At 46.4% G+C, this 26,460-nt stretch overlaps 1 protein-coding gene across 2 annotated transcripts in view; it reads right to left on the reverse strand.

Annotated features, from left to right (window-relative positions):
• The window catches only part of RAB11FIP3 (RAB11 family interacting protein 3), a 107,848-nt gene that overhangs the window by 11,930 nt on the left and 69,458 nt on the right, over positions 1-26,460 (reverse strand). The window contains exons 3-7 of one of the 2 annotated variants that reach the window (XM_070413387.1): positions 25,526-25,617; positions 16,943-17,154; positions 13,137-13,286; positions 10,187-10,321; positions 7,199-7,234 (exon numbers count right to left, since the gene is read on the reverse strand). In XM_070413387.1, coding sequence (XP_070269488.1) covers positions 7,199-7,234; positions 10,187-10,321; positions 13,137-13,286; positions 16,943-17,154; positions 25,526-25,617 — 625 coding nt within the window. The remainder of the gene's footprint in view (positions 1-7,198; positions 7,235-10,186; positions 10,322-13,136; positions 13,287-16,942; positions 17,155-25,525; positions 25,618-26,460) is intronic. The other variant, XM_070413386.1, reaches the window with a different exon arrangement.

Consider the following 26,460-nt stretch of genomic DNA (forward strand, 5'->3'; position numbering starts at 1 on the left):
CATGTAAAACTCTCAGAGCATTTGGACAGAGTCTGCATATACTGACCCAGGTTCCAAGTTGACAGTCTGATACTCAGAGCTGTATGACTTTGAAAAAGCTACTCACCCTCTCTGAAACCTATTCTCCTATAAAATGGGCATCTGCAGGCTATTATTTAAATTAGGTTTTATATATATAAACAGCTCCGATAAGGACATAGCACAGGGTAAGAATTCAATAAAATACTATTAAAAATCACATTGAAATTTTCTACATTATCTTTACAAAAGGTATCACCTTCTATTTCCTTTTTAGTGCTGACTTAGCTTGTACATTTCTTAAAATTTTTTTGACTCCAGAAATGTTCTAAGGGGAACAAAAAAGAAGGGCATCTTCATCCCTGGGGACCACGAGTCCCTTAAATGTGTCCTTGGTGAGACATAGGAGCACCCCTTGGATTTCATCTGATTCCCTGAAGGGCACTGAACCCTAAGGACAGGGCCACCATGTTCTTGTCCAATTGATGTTCTCAAACACCAATGACTTTGACCCCAAACACAAGCTCCTGATGCCAATCCTGGAATAGAAAGCTGCCCACCCCAGGTTACATGCACCCCAAACCCAGAGACCATGCTGAGGAGGGGCTATAGCCTAGGGCCTGTCCCACAATCCTGAGCTCCTACTAGGGGCTCACGGCACTTCTGAACAGCTGAACCTGGGAATGGGCGGTTGTACCCAGTCCCCAAGCACCCAGCGTGTGGCCCAGCATGTGGCTGCCTCAGGGAAAGGCCGAGGTTTCTTGGCACTGTGGGTGAGGGTCTTGTTTATTTAAACCCACCCCTACTTAGGAGGCCTACCCGGAGAGGGGGCTATGGGAAATGCCTGATCATCCCAAAGGGAGGCAGGTGAAGTCCGGCAGGTGCCAGGACACTCGTGTCCAGACCTGCTTTCTGCTCTGGGCAGTCTCACTGGCGCTCCCTCTGGTCCTGAGGCTGGCTGTGTGCCAGTGCGGTTCTCGCTGGCACACCAACCCCAGAGCCCTTTCCATCCATGTTAGATACAAGTCAGGTCACAGAGGCCAGAGCTGGTGGCTCCAAAACCCATACTCCAGCCACAATGCCACATGCAAAGGGCTAAAACACTGTGAAGAGTGAAATTACAACAGTTATTTTGAGTTTTCTTAAAATTCTGGTAGTGGTATTGAGGGCAAAACAGCAGCAGATTAAAATTGCATCTGCAAGGTATGTTTGTACCGACCACAAAATATGCCTCTGTAAACTCTAACTGCACATTCCTGCAGATTGGGCTTTTCTATACCAAAGGGTATCTGTGAAGGAAAAATTAAGTTCTCAGAGGGTGTTTCATGGAGGGAGCAGACACAAAGCCTAACCATCGAGGCAGCTTGGGCCCTCAACAACCCCAGGGGCCCTCAGTGTCCCAGATGTGGGAGGCTGAGAGGAGATGACTCAGATTTTCACCTTCCTTAGTTTCACTAACTGTAGCCTATTTGGGGTAAAATATGAAAGTGATGTTAAAACTGTAATAAAGTGTGGTTTGGGAGGAGACCAAGATGGTGGCGTAGGTAAACACCGGAGACCGCTGCCGCAAACAACCATTTCAAAAATACAATTAAAAGACTAAACGGACATCACCCAGAACCACAGGAAGGCTGGCTGAAGAGAGACTCTACAACTAGAAGGAAAGAGAACAGCAAATCGAGGCTCAGAGGCGGCGCAGTGTGGAAAATACAAAGGTACCGAGGTGCGCGCGCAAAGCGGGCTGGTGGCTGAGGGCGCGGTTGTCGTTTTCCGTCGGGAGTGAGTCTCAGACTCTGGGCTCCAGATCCGGGCGAGTCTCTAGGGACCCAGACTCAAACGGGAAGAGCGGGATTATCCGGCATCAGTTGGAACCTGAGGGCAGCTTTCTCTCCGAAGTTTGCAGCGGCTGCCGGGGTTCTGAGAAGCAGAGCCTCTGGGAACGGGACTGAGCGTGGCCATAACTGCTCCCTCCGCCAGCCCTGTTGATCCCGCCCCGCCCAAACCCTGCGCACAGCCATTTGCCGATCGCCTCAGGCAAAGGCTGGATTAGCGCCTCCCCAGAAGGCAGACGTTTTCCATACAGCTGATTCCTATAGCCAGTCGGCCTGGTGGTCAAACCCCTCTAGTGTTAACTACAACAATTACGGCTTGGCTAGAACAAGACTGCGCACAGAGACCACAAGGGGGTGCACCAAGAAAGCATAAAAGATGCGGAGACAAAAAAACATGACAGAAATGGAGGATATGGAGCTAAGAATCGCAATTTTGAGGGCTTGCCATAAATTTGTGCAGAACCTCACGAAAACTAATGAGACCCTCAATGCTACGATAAAGAAATTAGAAAGTAAGCATACACGGACTGAAATAAAGAATATTATACCCAATAGCAGACCAGAGGAGCACAATAATCAAACAAAAGATTCGACAAAAAACACCCAATTGGAAAAGCAAAATGAAAAAAGAATCCGAAAGTGTGAAGATAGTGTAAGGAGCCTCTGGGACAGCTTTAAGCGGTCTAATATCAGAATTATTGGAGTCCCAGAAGATGAGAGACAGCAAGATATTGAAAACCTATTTCAAGAAATAATGGCAGAAAACTTCCCCCATCTGGAGAAAGAAATGGACTTACAGGTCCAAGAAGCGCAGAGAACCCCAAACAAAAGGAATCCAAAGAGGACCACACCAAGACACATCATCATTAAAATGCCAAGAGCAAAAGACAAAGAGAAAATCTTAAAAGCAGCAAGAGAAAGAGGCTCAATTACCTACAAGGGAATACCCATACGACTGTCAGCTGATTTCTCAACAGAAACTTTGCAGGCCAGAAGGGAATGGCAAGAAATATTCAAAGTGCTGAATACCAAGAACCTACAACCAAGATTACTTTATCCAGCAAAGCTATCATTCAGAATTGAAGGTCAGATAAAGAGCTTCACAGATAAGGAAAAGCTAAAGGAGTTCATCACCGCCAAACCAGTATTATATGAAATGCTGAAAGGTATCCTTTAAGAAGAGGAAGAAGAAGAAAAAGGTAAAGATACAAATTATGAACAACAAACATGCATCTATCAACAAATGAATCTAAGAATCAAGTGAATAAATAACCTGATGTACAGAATGAACTGGTGATTATAATAGAATCAGGGACATAGAAAGGGAATAGACTGACTATTCTTGGGGGGAAAAGGGGTGTGGGAGATGCGGGAAGTGACTGGACAAAAATCATGCACCTATGGATGAACACAGTGGGTGGGGAGTGAGGGTGGAGGGTGGGGTGGGAGCTGGAAGGAGGGGAGTTATGGGGGGAAAAAAGAGGAACAAATGTAATAATCTGAACAATAAAGATTTAATTAAAAAAAAAAAAAGTGTGGTTTGGAATTAATATTATACCCCTAAGAGCTTGGATGCATTTCTGAAAGGGGTGATGTGAGAAGGTGAATTGATGATATGCAGCTATGCTTGCTCTGGATCCTAAGCCCTCAAGATGATAGAGGAGAAAAAACCACACACAAAATGTTTACATGCCCAAGGACAAGGAGAACAGAAGAGAAAATGGCACCAGGAAAGAGATGTCCAGTGGTTAGAGCGCCGGTCCACGCACCAGAGGGTCGCAGGTTGGATTCCCAGTCAAGGGCACCTACCAGGGTTGCAGGTTTGGTGAGGGTGCGTGCAGGATGCAACCAGTCAATGTCTCTCTCTCCCACTGATGTTTCTCTTTCTCTTTCTTTCTCTCTCTCTCTCTCTCTCTCTCTCTCTCTCTCTCTCTCCCCCACTGATGTTTTTCTCTCTTCCTCCCTTCCACTCTCTCTAACAGTGGAAAAAAGAGCGACACATGTCCTGGGCACGGGAGGGCAGAGGAGGGCCGCAGTGAGCCAGTGAGACACTGGAGCCAGCGCTTCCTCTGGAAAGCCCAGGAAGGACTGGCACCTGAGAACAGGGCAGTAGAGATGAGCACTGAGGATGGGAGGGGCAGCACCCACTGCACCCTTGAAAAGGACTGTCCTAGACCAGAAGCAGCCCTGGACTCAGGACACATGGCTTACAAACAGAATGCACCCCAGTCTGCAAACTAAACGGTGGGCCCAGCACAGCTCCCCAAACGCTGGCAGCTGGCAGCCAGGCAGAACTCACTCTGGGGAAACTGGCCAGCCTGGCTGGAGAAAAGACCTACTGACAGGGGTCTGCCCACACCACATGCTGGCCAGCTGTGAGCAACCACTTCAATACGCACAGAGAGGGTACCCCCAGCTGTTGGAGAGAGGCCTCTAACAAGAATGGCAGAGCCCAGATGAGAACCCAGGGAAGAGATGGGGAGGAAGAGCTGGTGGCATGGGGGTCACAGGAGACAACGCCAGAGTAGAGAGAGGCATAGGGGGAGCAGGATGAAGGCATGTGAAGCCACAAGCAGGAGTCCCAGAAAAAGCAGAAAGTGGAACAGAGAACACTGTCAAAGAAACAGGCTGACAAAGCTCCCCAAAACTAAGGGACAGAAGCTGCCACAATCAAACGACACAACTTTCATTCAGCCCAGCATAATTAAGGGGAATAAGAACTCACAGGACGGATCCCTACCAGGATAAAGAAAACATCTTAAAAGCTCCCAGAGAGGGAAAATGAGAAAGCATTCGATCTCTCAGCAGCAGCAGTCCTAGTACCAGAAGGTAATGAGCAATGCCTTAAAACACCCTAAAGGGAATCATTTACAATCCAGATTTCTAGACTAAGCCAAACTATAAGAGCAAAACATCTAGTAAGGTCTCAACATTTATCTCCTGGTGGGGGTTGGGGGGGACTTATCTCCTGGTTACCTCTTTTTCCAACAAGCTACAAGAATATATGCTGGACAAAAAATGGAGATTAGAAAAAAGGAAGACAGATTATCAGGGAGTGAGATGACCCAACACCTGAAACAAATATCTGGCTCCCACAACGTGTGTGGGGGAAACAGGACCACAGCAATGCAGCCTGCACACACCTGTGCAAAGGGCAGAGGCTCTGGGGGGGGAATGGCCAATAGGCCCAGGGCTGTCGCGTGGCCCTGTGAGAGGGCTGGGCAGAGCAGCACAGAAGATGACACAAGGGCTAGGTAGAGGTGGGCTGAGAGGTGCAGTGGGGAATGGGAACATCTATCTTAGTGTCAACAATAAAAATAAAACCTAGCCCTAACCGGTTTGGCTCAGTGGATAGAGCGTCGGCCTGCGGACTGAAGGGTCCCAGGTTCGATTCCAGTCAAGGGCATGTACCTTGGTTGCGGGCACATCCCTAGTAGGGGGTGTGCAGGAGGCAGCTGATAGATGTTTCTAACTCTCTATCCCTCTCTCTTCCTCTCTGTAAAAAATCAATAAAATATATGTTAAAAAAATAAAAATAAAACCTAACCAATGGACACAGACACCAGGGGAGTGAGAACATTAGTGGGGGGGGGTGGGGGGACAATGGGGGGGTAAGGACACATATGTAATACCTTAATCAATAAAGAGAAAACAAATAATTAAAAATGAAATTAAATTAAAAAAAAAGAGTTGAGAAAACACAGAATAAATATTACTTTAAAAAGATGAAGCAAATAAAAACATGAAGACAATCACTGACTCCAGGAGAAACAATGACTTGTCTTAAAAAGGAAATATAGTACACAGTTCCTATAGAGAATGCTGGCACCTTATAAACTCTGTGAAAATTGCTTTTAGAAGAGGACATTCAGAAAGCCAAGAGACATATAAAAACATGCTCAAAGTCGCTAATCATCCGAGAGATGCAAATCAAAACAACAATGAGGTACCATCTCACACTTGTCAGAATGGCTATCATCAACAAATCAACAAACGACAAGTGCTGGAGAGGATGTGGAGAAAAAGGAACACTTGTGCACTGCTGGTGGGAACGCAGACTGGTGCAGCCACTATGGAAGACAGTATGGAGTTTCCTCAAAAAACTGGAAATGGAACTCCCATTTGACCCTGTAATCCCACTTCTAGGAATATATCCCAAGAAACCAGAAACACCAATCAGAAAGGATATGTGCACCCATATGTTCATAGCAGCACAATTCACCATAGCTAAGATCTGGAAACAGCCTAAGTGCCCATCAGCAGATGAATGGATTAGAAAACTGTGGTACACCTACACGATGGAATATTATGCTGCTGTAAAAAAGAAGGAACTCTTACCATTTGCAACAGCATGGATGGAACTGGAGAGCATTATGCTAAGTGAAACAAGCCAGTCAATGAAGGAAAAATACCACACGATCTCACACATTCATGGATAATAAAGACCATTACAAACTTTTGAACAATAATAGATACAGAGGCAGAGCTGCCTCAAACTGATTGTCAAACTGCAGTGGGAAGGCCAGGGAGGGTTGGGGGGCAGGAGGGAGGGGGGTAAGAGATCAACCGAAGGACTTGTATGCATGCATATAAGCATAACTAATGGACATAAGACACTGGGGGGTAAGGGAGGGCAGGGGATTGTCAAGGGCGGGGGAAAAAAAAAGGACACATATGTAATACCCTTTGTAATACTTTTAGCAAAAAAATAAAATAAAATAAAAAATAAATAAATAAAATTAGTCTGCTGCCCTGAAAAAAAAAAAAAAAAAGAAAATTGCTTTTAGAACTAGCATAGTAGGGGAGAGGATAAATGTATGTGCTGTCATCTTTCACTGTAGGAAGCCAATAAACAGTATCCAAAACTGAAGAATGGAGAAATGATCACAGAAGAATGTTCTTTAGAACCCCAGAGTTAGGCACTTCTCCTTCCTCTTGTAACCCTGGGGAACCAGTGGAGGTGCAAAAGGCAGATCCAGACCTGGACTCCATCATGTTCTGGCTCTGTGAAATCAGGCCCCTCACAGACTCTCTCTACAGCAGACATGGAGGTATGGGCCCCCTTCTGGACCTTGTTGGTGAATATGCAATAAAACAGAAGGGATGTCAAACACTTTCAACATAAACTTCCTGGTCACAAATTCAGGTCCAAATCTACAGCTTTGAAAATTCTTCTGACAATCCATCCCCTTGAATTATTTTTAATCTCAAACCATGAGAAGCAACTTTCAAAAGTTTAAAAAATAATACGTTGGAAAACAGTATTTTCTAAACATGTTTTTGAAAAGAGCTATAATTAGTGATACATTTCAGAAGAACATCTCAATAAGTAACCAATGGTTTCCTACCTTGCCACCTTCTTGCTGGAGAGCCGCTTCGTTGGACTGTGCAAAATCAAAATAAACAGGAAAATCGTGTCAGAGAACAGACAGGGAGGAACGGGAGGAAACAGGAAATTCGGGCTGAAGAGATATGGGGATGGGGGTGCGTCCATAGGCATGCAGCACCGTGCTTGCCAGGCCAGCTCCATGCACAGAAAGGCCCACTCAGCAAAACATTCAGGAACATGGGCACAATCGCAGGGGCTTGTCAAGGACTCAACAAACTGTTATTATTTCACGCCCCAAAGAAACTTCCAATAGAGCCACAATCAGACCTCAGTCAGAGGCTGACCCCGTGTCTACACCCTCCAGCTGGTTGCACTGGCTCCAAGTCATTGGCCAATGCCACATCCCAAATGCTTTTGAAGCCAATTACCCTCCAAACAGTGGGCCCCCACATGAAACATGACATGGGCCTGTTTGTAACATAAAGTGTTGTCATCGGTTTTAACTTAGGCACTAATACTTCACACTCCAAAATCCCCCCCGGGCAACTTCCCTGGTGCCAGCACCCAGCAGCTCCCAGTGCCCAGCAGCTTCCCCTGACACATCCTATGGCAGTTTTGTAGCAAAATACTTTTGGTGAGACTCCTCCCAATGAATAGCTTTCCTGGCAGCCAGAGAGCAGATTTCCAGCAAGTTCTAGATGGTAGATCTCAAGTCACATCCCCACCGCCTCCCATAGCCCCCTCATCCATGAGGCACCACAGTGACATCCTTGCCACCCAGTTTGCCATGGTTACACCTTCTACAGCAGGGTCGGATCTCAGCCCTGGGTGAGCTGGGTGGGCTGGCTGTTTTGTATAGATGCTATTCCTACATTCCTCCAAGTTCTCTCTACTCTCACTAGCTGACCCCTTGTTATAGTTAGCTATAACTTAACCAACCTCTCAGGGAGTAGACTGTCAGTCCAGTGACTGGGTTTATAATGTGAAAATATGCCTCTGGGTAAAGCAGACATCTACATTTTTGTAAAATTAATCGTTTTTACAGAGGGTCCCAGGTACCTGGAAAACATGATAGCTATCAGCATCTTCTGAAGCTCACAGAGTAGAAATTATATCTGACGTCAAAGCATCCAGATACAGTTTGGATTAAATCACCTTTTATCTTCCACAAACCATGACCAAATACATTCATTTTGAGGCAATTCCATGGACACCAACAGGCAAGATTCAGTTATCTTTAACTGAGTGTTTATGGGGAAATGACTGACAGCTGTGTCCTGATCATAGTAATAACTTTAATGATATATTAACCAACTTGGTAGAGTCTTTCTTAGGGAATGGGTGGCTGAAACTGGAGGTGAGATCCCACTAGACTTGCTGGCTGTACTAGCCACGTCCCAGTCTATTATCTGCCCCCACAAAGCCTAGCAGAGGTGACCATGTCAGTCCTGGGACAGATTCTCCATATGGGAAAAGATCATTTCTATGTCAAAAATCTTCAGAGAATAAGAGATGACATACCTGTACTGGAACCTACTCAACAGGAAGGCAAGTCTTCACATGGAAAGGATAAATGACCCCACACCAGAGCACCCACATAAAACAGAGGTTAAACTGTCTTTCCCTAAAACAGAGGCCACTAGATCTTTGGGATCACAAGACACCACATTTTTTAAGTCTCTCTGGAAGGCACCCCTCAAAGAACACTTCCAGTTTCTCATCAGTGCTGCTGGGAATCCACCAGGCTCCCTTCTGAAGCTGCCAATGGGCCACAAATGTGGGGGCCCACCTAATGGGCATGTGCTGGACTCCAGCCTGTGTTGGCATGTTGCACAGAACATAAGAAAAAGTGTCAAACACGTAAAACGCACTGGAATTGGAACTAGAGGCAGAACAGCAGGTACAACAGGACCAAGGTCATGAGGACCCACCAGAAAGACCGAGTTGGCCTTGGCTGAGGCCCCAAAGGGGAAGGCTCCTCAAGATATGTAAGAGGTTTTTAGAAGACTACTCTAAACACACTGAAGCCATCAGGATAGTTCAAATTTCTGCCAATTTTTATGTAACCTTCCACCCCTTCTTCCAAGATTATTGCCTGGGAGCCCACAGTCCTGATCAGCACATACCAAGTGGCCCACCCAGGGGTTTGCCCATATGACCAGCTCAATCAACAATATGCTTAATGAGCATGTCAATATATGCAAACTACCCAAAAATGTTTTCTATAACTGGAGCTTGTGAAGTTGTGAGAAGCCAGCAAAAGGAACTGCTGAAACTCTGAAACTGACTTGAGCTGGGATTGGGTATTGGGGATGAAAAGGGAAGCAAATGGTTTAACATAAACTGGACCCAGGAGATGGAGGAGAGAGAACAGACGGATGAGGGCAGAGAGCAGCAAAACATGCTGGGGTCCTGTTTTAAAAAAAGGGTAGCCAAGCTGGATTCTTCTTGAAACGGCGTCTGAGGCAGCCTTACGAAAGCAAGTTCAGTATAGGGGCTCACCTAGAGAATGCGTACCTGATTTAAAACAACATCCTGAAAGCTGACTGCAAATCTGTTTTGAAAGACCAAATCTTACTTTAACTTTCCCATGTTGTTTCATGTGACTCCCAATTAAAGAAATCTTTTAGTAAAATGAAGAAAGTAGCTCTTTCTAAGAACAGACTTTCATGAGTTGGACTTCCTTACGCAGGATACATAGCATCTAAGATCGTCTCCTCCCTCGTTTCCTCCCGAAGGGAAAGAAGCAGCTGATTAGACTGCGGCATGCACACAGGAGCAAGTAGGGTGAAGGGCACCAAACAGGCTCAACGCATGCAGGGAGGGAGAGGCGGGGCTAGGGAAGAGTCCAGCGTCTGCATGCTCACCTTCACGAGGAAGTCCCCCCGCCCCCGGAGTGGGCTAGCCCAAGTGAGTGGCACCTGGGGCCAGACCAGCCAGGGGCAGCTGTGGACAAGAGTCCCCTCACCCTGGAACACAGAGCAGGGCCAGGCACTACATCAGTTACCTATTCTTTTCAAGATCATTCAGGCGAGCGGAAAGATCTTCTAGGCGGTTGATTTGTTTATGGCACTGGCTACAGTAAAACTCAAAGGCCTCATCAGTGAGGATGCTGTGCAGCTTTGTGGCAAGCGGGTCGGCGCTAGAGAGACAAGAAGTGTCAGTTCAGGAAACAGCCAGGACTGTTCAGGTTACCCGTGACTCCACACAGGGCTAGAGTTGGCCAGGCAAAAGCACTGTCAGGTAACTGGCGGTGGAAGATTGACTCTTAACTTTCAGACTGCTGTAAACCCACCTCCCTCAACGTCACCTATGACCCATGACATACACCCGCTTAAGTTGCAGGGGGCTCAGCCACACACCTGCTCCTTCCTGGTCAGATGCTCAGAGGAAACAAAGTGGCCCATCAAGTACCCTTAACAAAAGTAAGTGCCTGGACACACTGCTTCCTCCTTGGTTAAGCACTCATCAATGTGAGCGCAAAGCATGTCTCCAGGTGCAGTTTTACTCACTATACTATAACTGCTTTAATACACTCCTGAAATCACCAATATCAGCCCTGGTCGGTATGGCTGTGGTTAGAGTGTCGGCCCACGCACCAAAGGGTCTTGGGTTCGATTCCCGGTCAAGGGCACGTACCCGGGTTGCAGGTTCGCCCCCTAGCCCTTGTTGGGGCACCTGCAGGAGGTAACCAGTTTATGTGTTTCTCTCATACCAATGTTTCTTTCTTCTCCTCTCCTTCTCCCTCTCCCTCTCCCCCTCTCTTCCACTCTCTCTAAGAAGCAATAAAAAGCCCGGCTGGTGTTGCTCAGTGATTGAGTATCAACCCATGCACCAAGAGGTCACCGGTTCAATTCCTGATCAGGGAACATGCTCTGGTTTTCGGCTCAACCCCAGTATGGGCTGTGCAGGAGACAGCTGATTAATGTTTCTCTCTCATCGATGTTTCTCTCTCTCTCCCCCTTTCCCTTCCTCTCTCAAAAAAATCAATAAAAACATACTTTTAAACAAACAAAAAACCCCACCAATATTAAAGACTACACATGAATTATGAATCACCAACAATTCTGTTATTTTTTTAAGACCTTTGTTAAAAAGTCAGAATACTATTAGCCTCCCTGGGCTTTCAGGGCACTGGCGATGCACTGGCCAGAAGGCAGCAATGTCTCTGGGGCATGAGGACCCACAGGCTTTTAAAAGCCAATTTGAGCCCTGGCCACGTGACTCAGTTGGTTGGAGCATCGGCCCATACACCAAAAGGGTTGCAGGTTCGATTCCTGGTCAGGGCACATACCTACATTTTGGGTTCAATCCCTGGTTGGGTTATGTATGGGAGGCAACTGATTGATGTTTCTCTCTTACATTGATGTCTCTCTCTCTCTCTCTCTCTTCTCAAATCAATAAATATATCCTTGAGTGAGGATTAAAAAAAATTTAAGCCAATTTGGAAGTTCGATTTGAAGAAAGGTTAAAGTGGCCCTGGCTGATTTGGTTCAGTGTATAGAGAGAGTGTTGGCCTGCGGACTGAAGGGTCCTGGGCTCGATTCCGGTGAAGGGCACATGCCCAGGTTACAGGCTCGATCCCCAGTAGGGGGTATGCAGGAGGTAGCCAATCAATGATTCTCCCTCATCATTGATGTTTCTATCTCTCTCTCCTCTCCCTTCTTCTCTGAAACAAATAAAAATACATATTTTTTAAAAAGAACGTTTAAAGTGAAACATCAATTGTAGCACAAAAGTCACACTTGAGACAAAAATCAGTGAGACACTGGACAAGAGACAGGGACAAACTAAACAAATAGGAAGAGATTACCAAAACAGGACAGAAACGCACACTTAGCAATGCCAAGTCCTTTGGCCTTGACTTTAACACCAACACAAGTGTGCATATGGGAAGAGGAGAGCTACTGAAAGGAAGCTACCACTTCACTCACTCACACTCCTAGAGATGCCTTTGAAAGGCTCCTATCCCCACGGTGGTGGGCAGCTTAGGGGATTGTACATGGAGAAAGCAAGGGGGGACCCCGTCAGGCAGACCCTCCTGGCACTGGCCCCCACCCAGGTCTTCCAGGTGTGGGTTACAGTCTGGGCAAAGGAAGAATCTTGCAACTGATGGTTTCAAGATACTCGGCCTTTGCTGTCAGCAAAGATGGAGAATTTCAAGAACCGGGTGCAAAGGAGAGAGGTGACTGAAGTGCAGTCTGTTCAGCCAGGCAGGGATCTCACCTGAAGAGAAGACATGTTCTCTGATGTGCCGCCACCAGGGAAGGCGGCCAGGCCCACAGGACAAAGCACATTTAGACCCCTTGTTTGGATACAAGTGCTGGCTTTTTCCCAGGGCCTCCTGAAAGGAAGGACAGCTGGGGAGTAGCCAGCTCCATAAGCGTGGATCTCACCTTTTAGATATTTCAGTGCAAAGCTAGAACTTTCCAGACAGTTTGGGGATGTCAGATAATTATAAGGAAATGAATCAAAGAATTGTTTGTGATGTTCAAGGCTCCCTCAGAGGCTGGTCAAAGGGTACATATTTTTAGCTGCAAGAGGAATAAGGCTGAGGATCTAATGTAAAACAGAGAGCAGAACTTACATGCTCTCTTATACATACATGCACATATTCATATAGCTTCCCTCAAAGCCAGCTACCAACCATAATGAGATCACAACTAGTGGCTAAGGAACCCACAAAGCCGAGTGTCCCAACACAGGTTCTGTGCCACGTGGTTCAGCTGAAGCCTCATAAATGTGGAGCAATCTGGGAATGTAAGTGGATGAGAAAAACTTCAGCTAACTTTCACTGAGGCATAAAAATAAAATTTTGACTGTGTATGTTAGTTATATTACAATGAATAAAACAAGTTCTCTCTTACCAATTTATGAACCAAAAGAGGAAACTTCCCCACAACTAAATATGGGGTAAGCGGGAGGAGGACACGTGCGCCAGTGCAGGGATGCATTACCTGGGGGTGAGAAAAGTAGGGTCTCTGCAGCCGTGCTCCCCATTGCAGAGGGTCTCTGGGGACAGTTCTGCCTCACTGCCCTCACCATAGTCCTCAAAATGCTCCTCATCACCTATCACCGTGACGACAGACTGGCTGTGCAGGTGGGATCTGAAAAGGCAAAACAGAAAAGACACATTGTGCTCAGGGCCATGACAGCCCTAGAACTGAAGGTGTGATGAGCGCTTTCCAGCAGAAATGAGTTCAAATGTTCTAGTAGGCACCTCATGGGACCAAGGTGACACCTGCACAGGAGGAAGGAGGAATCTTTTCAAAATAAGGCTGAGTCGTTTGGATATCAATATGGGGAAAATTATTCCTACCTCACATCATACACAAAAAAGAGAGATAACAGATCTGTAAGAAATGGACCTCTGTGATCCATTCCAGCATGGTCGGCTTCTGATGGAATTTGCCGAATTTCCCCAGGGCAAGCAGAATGTGGGGAGGAGGGAAGAGGATGTAGGAACAAAGAACTGCATGTGGGCCAGCATTATGGTGGAAACCCCCCCAGGGGTCTGCCTCAGCTAGACAGGGGAGGTGGAGTCAGCTAGAAAGGCCTTAGCCCAATTTTTTTAAATGGCCCAATGGGAGACAGCAAGACCTAGGTGACATATGAGGAAACGGGTGACCTCATAGTACTCAGCCAATGAGGAACCGGAGGAGGGACTAAATAAATAAGCTGTGCCCTAGTCGGTTTGGCTCAGTGGATAGTGGATAGAGAATCGGCCTGTGGACTGAAGGGTCCCAGGTTCGATTCCAACCAAGGGCACATGATGGGGTTGCGGGCTCAATCCCCAGTAGGGGGCATGCAGGAGGTAGCTGATCAATGACTATCTCTCATCATTGATGTTTCTATCTCTCCCTCTCCCTTTCTCTCTGAAATCAATAAAAATATATTTTAAAAATAATAAATAAATAAATAAGCTGTGTTCCCTGTTCCATGTGTGAGCCTATACAACGGATGCCCACTCTCAAGCGTGTATTAAAGGTCTCATTTTCTCCATACCTCCACTTCCGAGTCCATCATTTGAAATTCAGACAGGTGAGCTATTTCTCACAAGATCTGAATATGAAGGCAAAATAATAGGCTTTTAAAGAGCAGCAGAAGTAAACATTATAGTGGTGTGGAGGTAAGCAAAAATTTCTCAAACAGAACACAGAAGTGCTAACTACAAAAGAAAAACAGATAAACTGGACTATATAGCAAATTAAAAACATCTGTTCCTCAAAGACACCACCAAGAAACTGAAAAGGCAACCTACAAAGTAGAAAAAAGATATCTGTGAGACTCTCTACAGAGCACACCAGTGTCTTTCCCCGCCCCTGCTTTCCCCAGGGTGAGCTCATCGCCCACCCGGCCCCCGGCACGCGACAGCCTCTCTTCCCTCTTTCCTCTCTCAAGTCCATCTCTGTCTCTTCTAAGCTCCAGGGGCCCTTCTTTTTCTGTAACTTGTTTCCTGAGCCCATTTCTTCTAGGGCTCACTTCTACCTCTGTGACTTTCTAAATAAACTTTCTCTTATTAAAAAAAAAAAAAAAGATATCTGCAATCCACATACAGGATAAGGGATCATCTAAAATATATGAAGAACTGCTACAAATCAGAAAGAAAAAGACAGACCCCAGGACCAACAGATGTTGAGAGACCAAATCCCACCTACTTATGTACCACTTTGCACTTCAACAGCACAGGTGAACAGCAGCCAGCAAGACTATAGGCCAAGCCAAAAAAAATTTTATTATCTGGCTTTTTACAGAAAATGTTTACAAAATGGGTAAAAGACATAAGACATGAAGAGCAACTTCACAAAAGAGGATCTCCAAATAGGCAATAAAGGCAAGAAAAGATACAAAAGGTGCTCATCCTCATGAGTCACCTGGGAAATGCTAGTAAGAACTATCCCACACCAACGTTACACTCCATGCTCTCCAGAAAGCAAACATGAACAAAGCAGACTGTGCCAAGTGCTGCTGTGGACGGGGAGCAACCAGAACCCACAGCACTGGCATGCTAACTACTATAAGCCCTGACTGTCACTATCAGTAAGTAACTAACTTCTAAAGCTGAACATGTGTGCTCCAGATGCACCACTAAGACATGTAATGTTTACAGCAGCTTTAGTCATAAAACCAAAGTACATATCAACAGTAAATTAAAAAGCTGCAGCATATTCATACAATGTAATGTTCTACTAATAAAGTAAATGATTTACAACTGTGCACAAAAATATGAATAAATCTCATAACTACAACATGAAAGGAAAGAAGTCAGGTGTAAAAGATATTTTAATCTTAAGATACAAAACCAGGGAGAGTGATACTGCCATTAAAAAGCCAAGGTGGCCCTACCTGGTTTGGCTCAGTGGACATAGCATCGGCCTGAGGACTGAAGGGTCCCAGGTTCAAATCTGGTCAAGGGCACATGCCCTAGTTGCAGGCTCGATCCCCAGTAGGGGGCGTGCAGGAGGCAGCCGATCAATGATTCTCAGTCACCATTGATGTTTCTATCTCTCTATCTCTCCCTTTCCCTTCCTCTCTGAAATCAATAAAAATATATTTTTTAAAAACCAGGGTGGCCCTAGACAGTTTTCTCAGTGGGTAGAGTGGGTTTGATTCCAGTCAAGGGCACATACCTTGGTTGCAGCTTCAATCCGGACATGTGGGAGGCAACGTGTCTCTCATATCGATGTTTCTCTCTTTCTCTCCCCCTCCCTTCTAGTCTCTCTAAAAATTAATGAAAAAATATCCTGGGTGAGGATTAACAACAAAAAAGCCAGGGTGGCCCTGGCCAGTGCTCTTCAGTGGATAGAGCATAGGTCTGCACACGGAAGGATTGGGTTCCATTCCAGGTCAAGGGCTCATACCTGGGTTTGATCCCGGCCCCAGGAGGGTTGCGTTTGGGAAGCAACCAATCGTTGTGTCTCTCTCACATCAACACATCAATGTTTCACTCTCTTTCTCTCTCTCCCTTCCCACCTCCCTTCCACACTATCAAAAATCAATGGAAAAATATCCTTGCATGAGGATTAATAAAAAAAGCCAGAGCACCTCGGAGGGAGCAGGAAGGGTCTCCTATGTGGCATGTCTGTACTATTATGACAGGTGCACTTGCATGTCATTATATAATACTTCAATTCAAGAGAAAAAATGAAAAACTCTATGAGGACCAAACAAAAAATGAAATAAAATAAGCTGAAAATAAAACTCAGCCACTTCCAAGGGTGCTAAGCATGGTGGCTTCCTAAGTAGCAGAGGGCAAAACCCTAAGCTGTCATTCAGGTCCACATGGGCCATGGGCACCTCTCCTACCCTCCCCCTTTCTCTCACTGGTCCTCAAATGCATTGGGGCACCAGGAGTGGTAGGGGGAAGCAGGAGGTCTGATTAGGGATGCCATAAAGACGAGGTTCTAAGATCCTGACAGAAGACATTTACTGAATATTGTGTCTTGCCTGGTTTACAAGAATTGTGATGACAAAAATCCAAAAGACCAAGTTAATGTTTTCTCCTAGAATTTCTACTTCTGTGGCCAAAGAAGTTGTGCAGCATTTATAACCACTATAATCTGCTGTCACAGGAGGGGCATCTCCTGACAGGGAAGTCAGCTGTGACCAGGAGATGGCTCAGCCATTCTGCAGGGTCCACATTCTCTCCCACATCCTGTGATGATTCTAAACCACTCTGACACAAACCCCTATGTGAACCGAATCTGCCCATCAGACACATCTTATGCACAATGTCCAGACTGTGCTGGGGTGGATTACAGACCTGCCTGGGAGCAGCAGCAGAGCACCATGGCCAGGCTCCTCCATGGCATCCAGGCACTCGGAGGGCATGGCTGAGCCGCCCGCACTATCCATGTCCCCTTCAGGCTGTAGCTCAGGGTGCACCACGGTGCTTGTGTCCTCATCGGTGAAGGTCTCACACTCGCTGTAGGTGCTCTCGGAGCCCATGTATGCGCTGTCTGTTACCTCATTGGCCTAAAAGAGAGAGCCAAGAGTCAGTCCTGGCACCTGGAAATAACAATGTCCATGTGCGGCACTCAGTGCAAAAAAACCCAACACCCAACATAACACACTGCTGCTGTGGAAGTAGAAATACCACGTGGAGGGGGGAGCTCTCACACATGAAAAAGTCCCTACTATGTTTCTAAGCAAAAACATTAGCTTACAAAACAATTTAATATTGTTTTAAAATGAAATATAGGCAGTATGTCCAAGTACAGAAAACTATTGGAGTAATTTTTTAAATACATTTTTATTTATTTTAGAGAGAGGAAGGGAAAGGGAGAGAAACATCGATGTGAGAAACATTGATTGCCTCCCACATGCCCCCATACTGGGGATCAAGCCTGAAACCCAGGCATGTGTCCTTACCAGAAATGAACTGGCAGCCTTTTGGTGTATAGGACGACGCTCAAGCAACTGAGTGTATGCATACTGGCCAAGGCTGGAGTAATTTTTAGAGTTAGTTAATAATTATACTTAAAAAAGATATAAAGCATCTCAACACATGGTATATCCCAGAACAATCACCCATTTTATGGCTTCCAGCATTAGAATTATTTATATCTAAGAATTAGCATTCATATTGTAAGAATATGTCTTTTAATTTAAAAAGTCACCATGAAGCCCAGGCTGGTGTGGCTCGGTTGGGCGTTGTCCTATGCAACAGAAGGTTGCTGGTTCGATTCCAGGTTGGGGTCATGCTCTCACATCGATGATTCTCTCTAACAATCAAGAAACTATTCTTTAAAAAAAAATGTTTTTAAAAGAAAAGTCACCATGAAGCCCTGGCCAGGGTGGCTCAGTTAGCTGGGCGTCATTTGGTGCACTAAAGGGTTGCTGGTTCAATTCCCGGTCACACCCAGGTTGCAGGTTCAATCCCTGATTGGGGTGCGTATGAGAGGCCACCAACAGATGTTTTCTCTCTCCTTCTCCCTAAAAAAATCAATAAAAACATATCCTCCGGTGAGGATTTAAAGAAAAGAAAAAATTCAAAACGGTATCATGAATACCTATTATGTCTGTTCAGGCTATGGCAATGAAATCCAATTACGTGCTCTAACTTCAAAATACTAATTAATCAAATTTTTAACCAATTAATTATGTTCACTGGTTAAATGTATACTTTCCCACTAAACATATCTTTATTTTTACCCATGTGGACTCAGCACCTAGCACAGGTCTGGCACACAGCAGGCAGGAAGTATCTGTGGGCTGTACAAATTAACTTAAAACTAAAGAACTGTGAAACGCCATTTTCAGTTTATAATCTGAGCTCTAATTAAAACACAATTGCAATGGTTAAGAAATGTAGCCAACATGTCATGCTTACAAGATCCCAAGTTTAACAATTTCAGAAAGTAGCTGGGGAGAAGTGCACTTTGTACTCGGGTTCAGGTATCACGGTTGGCGGACAGTCTGCTCAGATGTGCTAGGATAACAAAAAGTCACAGTCCTTGGCTATGTTTGGGGGCAACTAGAGCCTCACAATGCTGCACCCCGAGGCTCCTTGCCCCATGGAAGAGAGGCAAAGGACCGTGGCTGAGCCAGTAGGAGCCTGGTGTGGCTCACGAGAGGCCCAGGTCCGTCCTCAGTCTGCTGTCTACCAGCCATTTAGCACGGAATGGGGGCTCAACCACCCTGAGCCTGTCGTCTCATTTGTAAAAGGGGGGTTGTAAATGCTGATCTCAACAGGTTGCAACCATATGGGATCAAGAGAGACCACAAAGATAGGTCCCGAAAAGAAAATGAAAGACTAGAGTTCATGTGTTACTGGTGGGTGGAATCCCTGCCAGCTGCTTGTAAGGCCAGAATAAAATAGGGAATGACATGAGATGTACCTACTGAGATGTTCAGTGATATCACTTATGTTTTTAACAGAAAACCCAATCTTCCTTGGAATCTATGGCAACTAAGTTCACTTCAAAATCTGAAACCAGGAAATCACTTCAAGAGGCTCTCGTCCTACTCATCATCCCTGAGCAGGCTGGCTCTGTGCTTGTTCTGCAGGTAGCATAGGCAGAGACGAGTTACCTGAGTTGGGAAGGAGATGCCACTATGTTAGGGAGTAGCTAGAAGGGGGAACACAACCAAGAAGGCACAAAATCCAGTCAATTCCTGATGTCCTCTGAGGTATGGCTGCTAATTGGCTACCCAGTGGCACTGCTCACTTGCATGGGATACTACCCAAGAACCACCCAAGGGCACTAGGAAGATCCCCACACCACACTTCCAGTGATGACGGCAAAGACCAGTCAGCTATTCAGTCTTCAGCTGAAAAATCCTACAAGAGCACTGCTCCTTACCTGCAGGACGATCCCATGGACCTCCCCCACCTCAACCTCAGTCCTTAGACTGAGGAAGCAGGCAGGGCCCACACGCCCTAATCCTCACTCCACAGGGCTATTGAGGCCCCCCCAAATACCCCTGTAATAGTTTCCTGTGGAAAACAGAACTTGACTCTTAAAAATTTTTTTTAATGTATTTTGATTGGTTTTAGAGAAAGAGAAAGGAAGAGGGAGAGAAAAAAACATCAATTTTTTGTTCCACTGATGAATTTGGGAGTGAGGGAGGGAAGGAAGGAGGGAGAAACATTAATTTGTTGTTTCACTTATTTATGCATTCACTGGTTGATTCTTGTATGTGCCCTGACTAGGGATTGAGCCCACTACTTCGGTGCATCAGGATGATGCTCTAACCAACAACTGAGCTACCCAGTCAGGGCCAGACCTTGACTGTTAAGGTCAGCTTTTAAAAAGCTAACCATGCCCTGGCTGGTGTTCTCAGTGGTTAGAGCATCAGCCTGCACACTGAAGTGCCGTGGGTTCGATTCCAGGTCATGGGCATGTAACTGGGTTGCAGGTTCAATCCCCAGCCCCGATTGGGGAGCATATGGGAGGCAACCAATCGATCTCTCCCTCCCTCCCTGTCCCCCTCCTTCTTGCCCTCCCTTCCACTCTTTCTAAAAATCAATGGAAAATATATCCTCAGGTAAGGATTGAAAAAAAAAAAAAAAGGCCAACCAACCAGCACTTCTAACAGATGCATGATGCTCTTCTCTGGGCTGCATGGACCCTCGATGGCAGCTCAGCATCTATAAGAGCAAATCAACTCAGCACCCAACATTTCTCTCCAGGAAAGAAGGTCCAGGCACTTGGGCCTGTTTATTTCACCCGTGTGCAGTTGAGACCGGGGCTGCAGCTGAAACCCCCTTGGAGTTTGGCCAGAATGGAAATAGTTCTCCACTGACACAGAAACAATGAGGCAGAAGCTATAAAACTCGACTGTTTCAAGCCAGGCACTTACACACTCCATTCTGGGTATCTCCCCACCTTTTAAACAGATAGAGGGCAAACACTCTCCCATCTTCACCCTCCTTTCTAAAGCAAACCCATTCCCCTGCACCAAATGAGTCCCCCTGCACCAAATGAGTCCCCCTGCACCAAATGAGTCCCCCTGCACCAAATGAGTCCCCCTGCACCAAATGACTCGTACGCTGATGAAAACTGTTCACCACTTCACAAAAGGCTTTGTGTTTGCACTTACACCTTAATTTGCCCAAAATTATAAATAAATAGGATGGTGAAGGTCCTGTCCCACAGCACAGCTATAAACATGCAGAAATCCTGGCGAGGGTATTGGTAAACAACCTCTTATCTGGAGCTCCCTACACAGACCAAGGCCACGACAGCAGCCCAAAGGGGACAAGAGACTGGTCGGCTCCATGAGCACCTAGGACAAAACCCAGGGAGGGTCAAGCAGCCAAAAGAGGGACAACTCGTTTCCCAGGTGCTGCCCCACCTTGCAGCCCCTGAGGGTCAGTTTCTATTGGTCAAAGCTGCCTCGGATAAATGTCGGCCAGCAGGTAGTTTTCCAGGGCAGCTGGGTAAACACCTACTTTTCACGAGAGACGAAAGTCATCTTAGATCGTGGTGCATGCTCACCCACAGTCTACTAGACAAAACATAAGAGCAGCTCACAGACATGCCCCATCCATTCATTATTTGCTACTAGACAGGACCTAGCTTTGCCCAGAAGCCCACAAGTCTATGCCAGCAACTATAAAAATGTTTACAAATTACACATGTTAAGATGAACTCTTGTGCATCTTAGAAAACTTTACATGTTAATGGTACTTTCACCAGTTAACAAACAATCTGCCAACAGGCAATAAGGAAGGCTGCATACAGAGCCACTAGTAAGGAACTCATGGCCAACCCTGCCTGGGGTCCCCACTGTCCAGGTTGTGGTCCCTCGGAGGAGAACTAACTGCTGGGCATGGTGTGAGCCTGTGTCCCACCACAACACAGCCTCCTCTTACCCTCAGATGCGAGCCCGCACCAGCTCCAGCCAGGGCACGCTCTTGGAGACAGCTTCCCCATCGTATCAGAAGCGAGAGGGCCTTCCGTCCAGACTCTCAACAGACAAGTTGTGCTGGAGTTTCTGCCAAACCTGTGTGTTCACCTGAAGGTACATCACTGCCAGGGAAAAAGTTTAACCTGCTCCCAGACATGCTCTGTTAAACCTGCTATGCCAGTGGTGGGCGTGGGGGTGTGGAGGTAGGGGCAAAGTTCAGGAAGTGCCTTTGCTGGGTTCTTAACAGTCATATCTCAAAACAGAATGGCTTTTGTTTTTGACTCTCTAACCTTTCAGATACAGTTTGTACAAAAGACACATTTCCCTGTTATATTTTATTAAGGCAGCTCTTTTCTCTAGCTGCTGATAGTGGGAGAGGGAGGAACAGAGGAGGTACAGCAGGGACAATTCTTATCAGTTCTGTTTGTGCCTGTTCCGTGACTTTCCCATCCCCTTCCAGAAATCCTGGCACACGAGATCACCCATGTAGGCCTCCAGCACTCCATCCTCGACCTCACTCAGATTCTCAGACTGGAGCTTTCCTCTCATTCCCTGAACGTCAGTGATAACCCTAAGTCACTTCCTCACTTCTTCCCTTCTCAGACATGCCACATCAGTGACTTTCTCCTAGGAATTATGTTACAAGCGACAAGCCAAAGGGATGCTCAGGGAAATGCTGGGAGCTACGGAACCCACTGAACAGCCCTGGCAGGAAAAGGACCAGAAGCAGCAGCCCATCAATAGTTCTCTGCACAGGGTCCCCTGACCAACACTGTTGTGTGCCCAGCCAGAAAAATCAATAAAAGGCCTGTCTCTGAAGATCTCCAGCAGAGGCTCTCCAAATGTGGTATTTGGATGTAATGCACATATTCTCCACTCCTATTTTTATTGGACTTTTAAAGACTATATAATGTACATTTTTTAAAAAAGAGAGCAATCTTTCTGTAAGTTTCACAGTACTAGTTTCACTCCCCTAAAAATGACATCTAAAAACCTTAAAAAGTATAAAAAGACATGGAGGAATCTTAAATGCACATTATTAAGCGAAAGTAGCCAGTCAGTAAAGACCATACACTGTAGGATTCCAACTATGTGATCATGTGACATCCTGGAAAGGCGAAACCATGGGAACAAATAAAAGATCAGTGTGCTGGGTGCTAGTGGGTGGGTGGGGGAGTGACTCATGGGATCACAGAGGACTGTTAGGGCAGTGACACTACTCTGTATGATACTATAACGGTGGATACAGGACATTGTACATTTGTCAAAAACCACAGACTGTATACCACAAGAGTGACCCTCATGTAAACTATGAACTTTAGTTAATAATAATGCATCAATATTGGTTCATCAGTTTTAACAAATGTACCCACTAAGGCAAGATGTTCATGAGGGAGAAAACTGTGTTGGTGTGTGTATAGGGGCGAGGGGGAGTGATAGGAACTCTTTGCCTATCAGCTCCATTTTCAGTAAACTTAAAACTGCTAAAACATAAAGTCTATTAATTTTAAGTAACAAAAAAACTTTTAAAAAATTTCCTCCATTCTAAAAAAATTAGGATTTAAAAACCTGAAACGCATTCCTTTGGCATACTCTTTGAAAAGCCTGGTTCCCACCATGCCATCCAAATGCAAGAGGTGGGAGCTGGCACACCCCCAGGACGGAGGCAACCACAGAGGCGGGAGGGCCACAGTCATGTGGGCTGAGAGGACGATTCACCCACTCAGAGGACAAAACGGGGTCATGGTCAAACAGCACCCCTACCCAGGTTTCGGGGGAGGCAGCCCCACTGCAGTGACTCACTCTTTTGGACCAAACAAGAACTTTAAGTACAAAATGTGTTGATGCCTTTTACTATCCTGAGTAATCAAACACTGTATTAGTTTTCTAGGGCTGCTGTATCAAATTACCATAGACTGGGTGCTTAAAACAATAGGAGTGTGTTCTGACAGTTCTGGAGACCGGAAGACTGAAATCAAAGTGTCAGCAGGGTTGAGTTCTCCCTTCCTGCCCCTTCCAGCTTCTGTAGGCTCCTGGCGGTCCTTGGGCCTCTGCCTCCATCTTCATATTGCCTTCTCCCCACTGTGTCATCTCCCTTTCTCCTCTAAGGACACGCTACTCAGCATGATCTATCTGATCCTGAGGTCCTTAACTCAATTACATCTGAAAAGACCCTTCCCTTTGGAGAAAGAGGGTCACATTCACAGGTTCTGGGTGGAAAAATGGCAGCAGAGTAAGTGGATGCTGCACGGACATGCTCCCAGGAACAAACTGGTATTCAACTAAAATACAGAAGAACTTCCTGAATAATCAACGGAAAACTCGCAAGAGAGAACCCTGATACCCGAGGACCGAAAGTGGAGACTGCATAGAGACTGGTAAGAGAGGCAGAGGCACAGGTTCTGGGTGGATGTATCTTTGAGGGACCACCATTCAATTCACTACACATAAAATATTTTAAAAAACTGATGTAATGTCCTAGCAGAAATATGAGAGAGGAATAAAACAAGAACACTGATGATAAAGCGTATGCTCTTGAGACATGATTAAGGATTCAGTGCTGACGACATAAGTAACAGGATCCTGCCATACTGCTGGGAAGGCAATTCTCCAGATGCTCCAAACAACAAAGGAAGGCTCTCCCCTGGTCTAGCTGCATTCCTGAAAAATTCAAGATGTGTCAAACCTCACAGAACCTTCCTACTCAGGCCTTATAAGCAGCCTCTTCAGTCACAGGGGCTGGCAGTTCATCTGAAAGCTGACACATCAGAGCCATGCACACCCGGGATCCCCCACCTGGCCACACTGTGCCTTGCAATCAGTACAAGTCCCATCTGGGTACTGGCCTCCATATGCCAGGACTGGGCCTGGCACTGCCCAGTCACACCCAGAATGCACACAGGGGACAAAAAGCGGGTGGCTCCTGCCCTTGCGGGGGCTCAGGCTCAGCTGGTACTCTGGGACAAAGCTGTGAAGGATGAACAGGCCCAGGTGGCCTGGGGGAGAGGGGATGTCTGTGCTGGCAGAAACGATAGTCAGGAAGTGAGCCTGCATTTATCTGAGGGGTCACCAATACCTGGGGCAGCTCCTCACAGGAGGGGCATGAGACAGAGAAGGAAAGCAGTGGAATTCTGAGGTGAGTTAATATTCAGAGGCAATTTCAGAATCTATTCTGTGCAACCCCCTCATTTCACAAAGGAGCCGAGGTTCAGAGGACTGATGTGCAGGGCTTCAGGCCCAGTGGGTCACAGCCTAACCCTGCTCCCCTCACTGGGCAACAGAGGCTGAGGGGCTAGCAGTGGCCACCACGGCCTTCCCCAATAGCTCTTAAAGAACTCAGGAGTTTCCAGTGTATTAAAAAAAATTCTAGACTCAGCCACCTGGACTCTCCCAGCATCTGCCCCAGCCCACCTCTCCAACTAGTGGGACACAGTGATAGTGGTCTGTCTCACAGACCTTCCCCAAACCTTGGAAAAATCACCCTCAATTACCAGCAACACCATGTAACCATAGCAACGCTGGCTTCTTCTGGGGGTAGGGGGCAGAGTAAAGCAAGGCATTAATCAAAGGTCTCTAATAGACCCAGAAAATGGTTTGAAATGTGATAAAATAAAAACCTCAAAATGAGTCCCCTGCTCTGGCCTTGCTTGGCAGCCTGACAGAAGGTGACAATCTCACGAGAGTCCTAACTGCTCAGCCTGTCACTCTACTAACAACGAACCCAACGGCGCCTCTTGTTAAGGTTCTCAGTTATGTAACACTCAGAGTAGACACCTATCGACTGTGTGCTGGAGCCAGGAGTCCCCCAAAGCCCACCAACCACAGTGCCCCCACAGTGTACACAGGGCTGCAGAGTGAGTCCTTCCCTGCCCTTCCAGCCATTTCCTATATAAACAGCCAGGGAACCACAAGTGAAGCAGGACTTAAGACTGCACAGAGGAGTAGGCGTAACATCAAGTTCCCTCTCAGCTCTCTTGTGAAAACCACTTGCCTCAAAGGTAACAAAGTCCTCGAACTCATCAGGGCAGGCCTGCGGCTCCTCATCCTGGGCAGGGACAATGCTGCACAGCTGGCCATCAGAATCTGCGGGAGAGAAGACCCAGACTTAGCAGGAAACCCAGACCATCCAGAGAGGGCAAGGGGGAAACGATGTGAATGGGCAATGGAGCCTGGACTGGCTATGAGAAACCCGGGGGAAGAAAGGTTAGCATAGGACAGCAGGTCCCCGACGGAAACAACACTTTGTGCCAGAGTTCTTAGGCAGTGGTGTGGAGGCCAAATGGTAACTACTTCTTAAAAGAGCTGGACAACATTGTAAAAGAGAAAGAGCATGATACTAGCTCTGTGACACCGCTCATGGCTTTAAAAAGTATTAGTTGCAAAAAAAAAAAAGTATTAGATGCCAGATTTAATTTTTTTTAAATTGGAGATGTTTGGGGAGGAGTGAGTATAATGAAATATTACCTCAGTGCTGGACTCACCGTCAGGTTTTATCTTCTTCTTTTTTTGCTTAACGTTATCTTCTACAATATATGTTTTATTTTATAACTAGAGGCCTGGTGCACGGATTCATGGACATTGAAAGGAAATTAATTAGAAGGTGGCCAGTGGGATGGGACTGGGCAAGATGGGCTGGACACGCCTGGAGCCAGCCTCCCGCAGTCCTTCCCTGGCCGGCCGCACCTGGGGAGGCATCTGTGAAGTGAGCGGGATCCCTCCGGCAGGTGGGGTCCCTTGGCTTGGCCTGGGGGTATTGGGCTGAAACCAGCAGTCCAACATCCCCTGAGGGGTCCCAGAGTGCGAGAGGGCACTCTGCAAAGTTGCTGTTGCTCGGCAGGTCCTGCGTTGAGTGTCTGCCCCCTAGTGGTCAGTGTGTGTTATAGCTACCAGCCGGGAGGCTGGTCATTTAGGCTTTATATATATAGA

The sequence above is a fragment of the Myotis yumanensis genome, unplaced genomic scaffold (assembly GCF_028538775.1).
Source record: "Myotis yumanensis isolate MYYU_CA2020_CCGP unplaced genomic scaffold, mMyoYum1.0.hap1 SCAF_4, whole genome shotgun sequence".
Classification (NCBI taxonomy): domain Eukaryota; kingdom Metazoa; phylum Chordata; class Mammalia; order Chiroptera; family Vespertilionidae; genus Myotis; species Myotis yumanensis.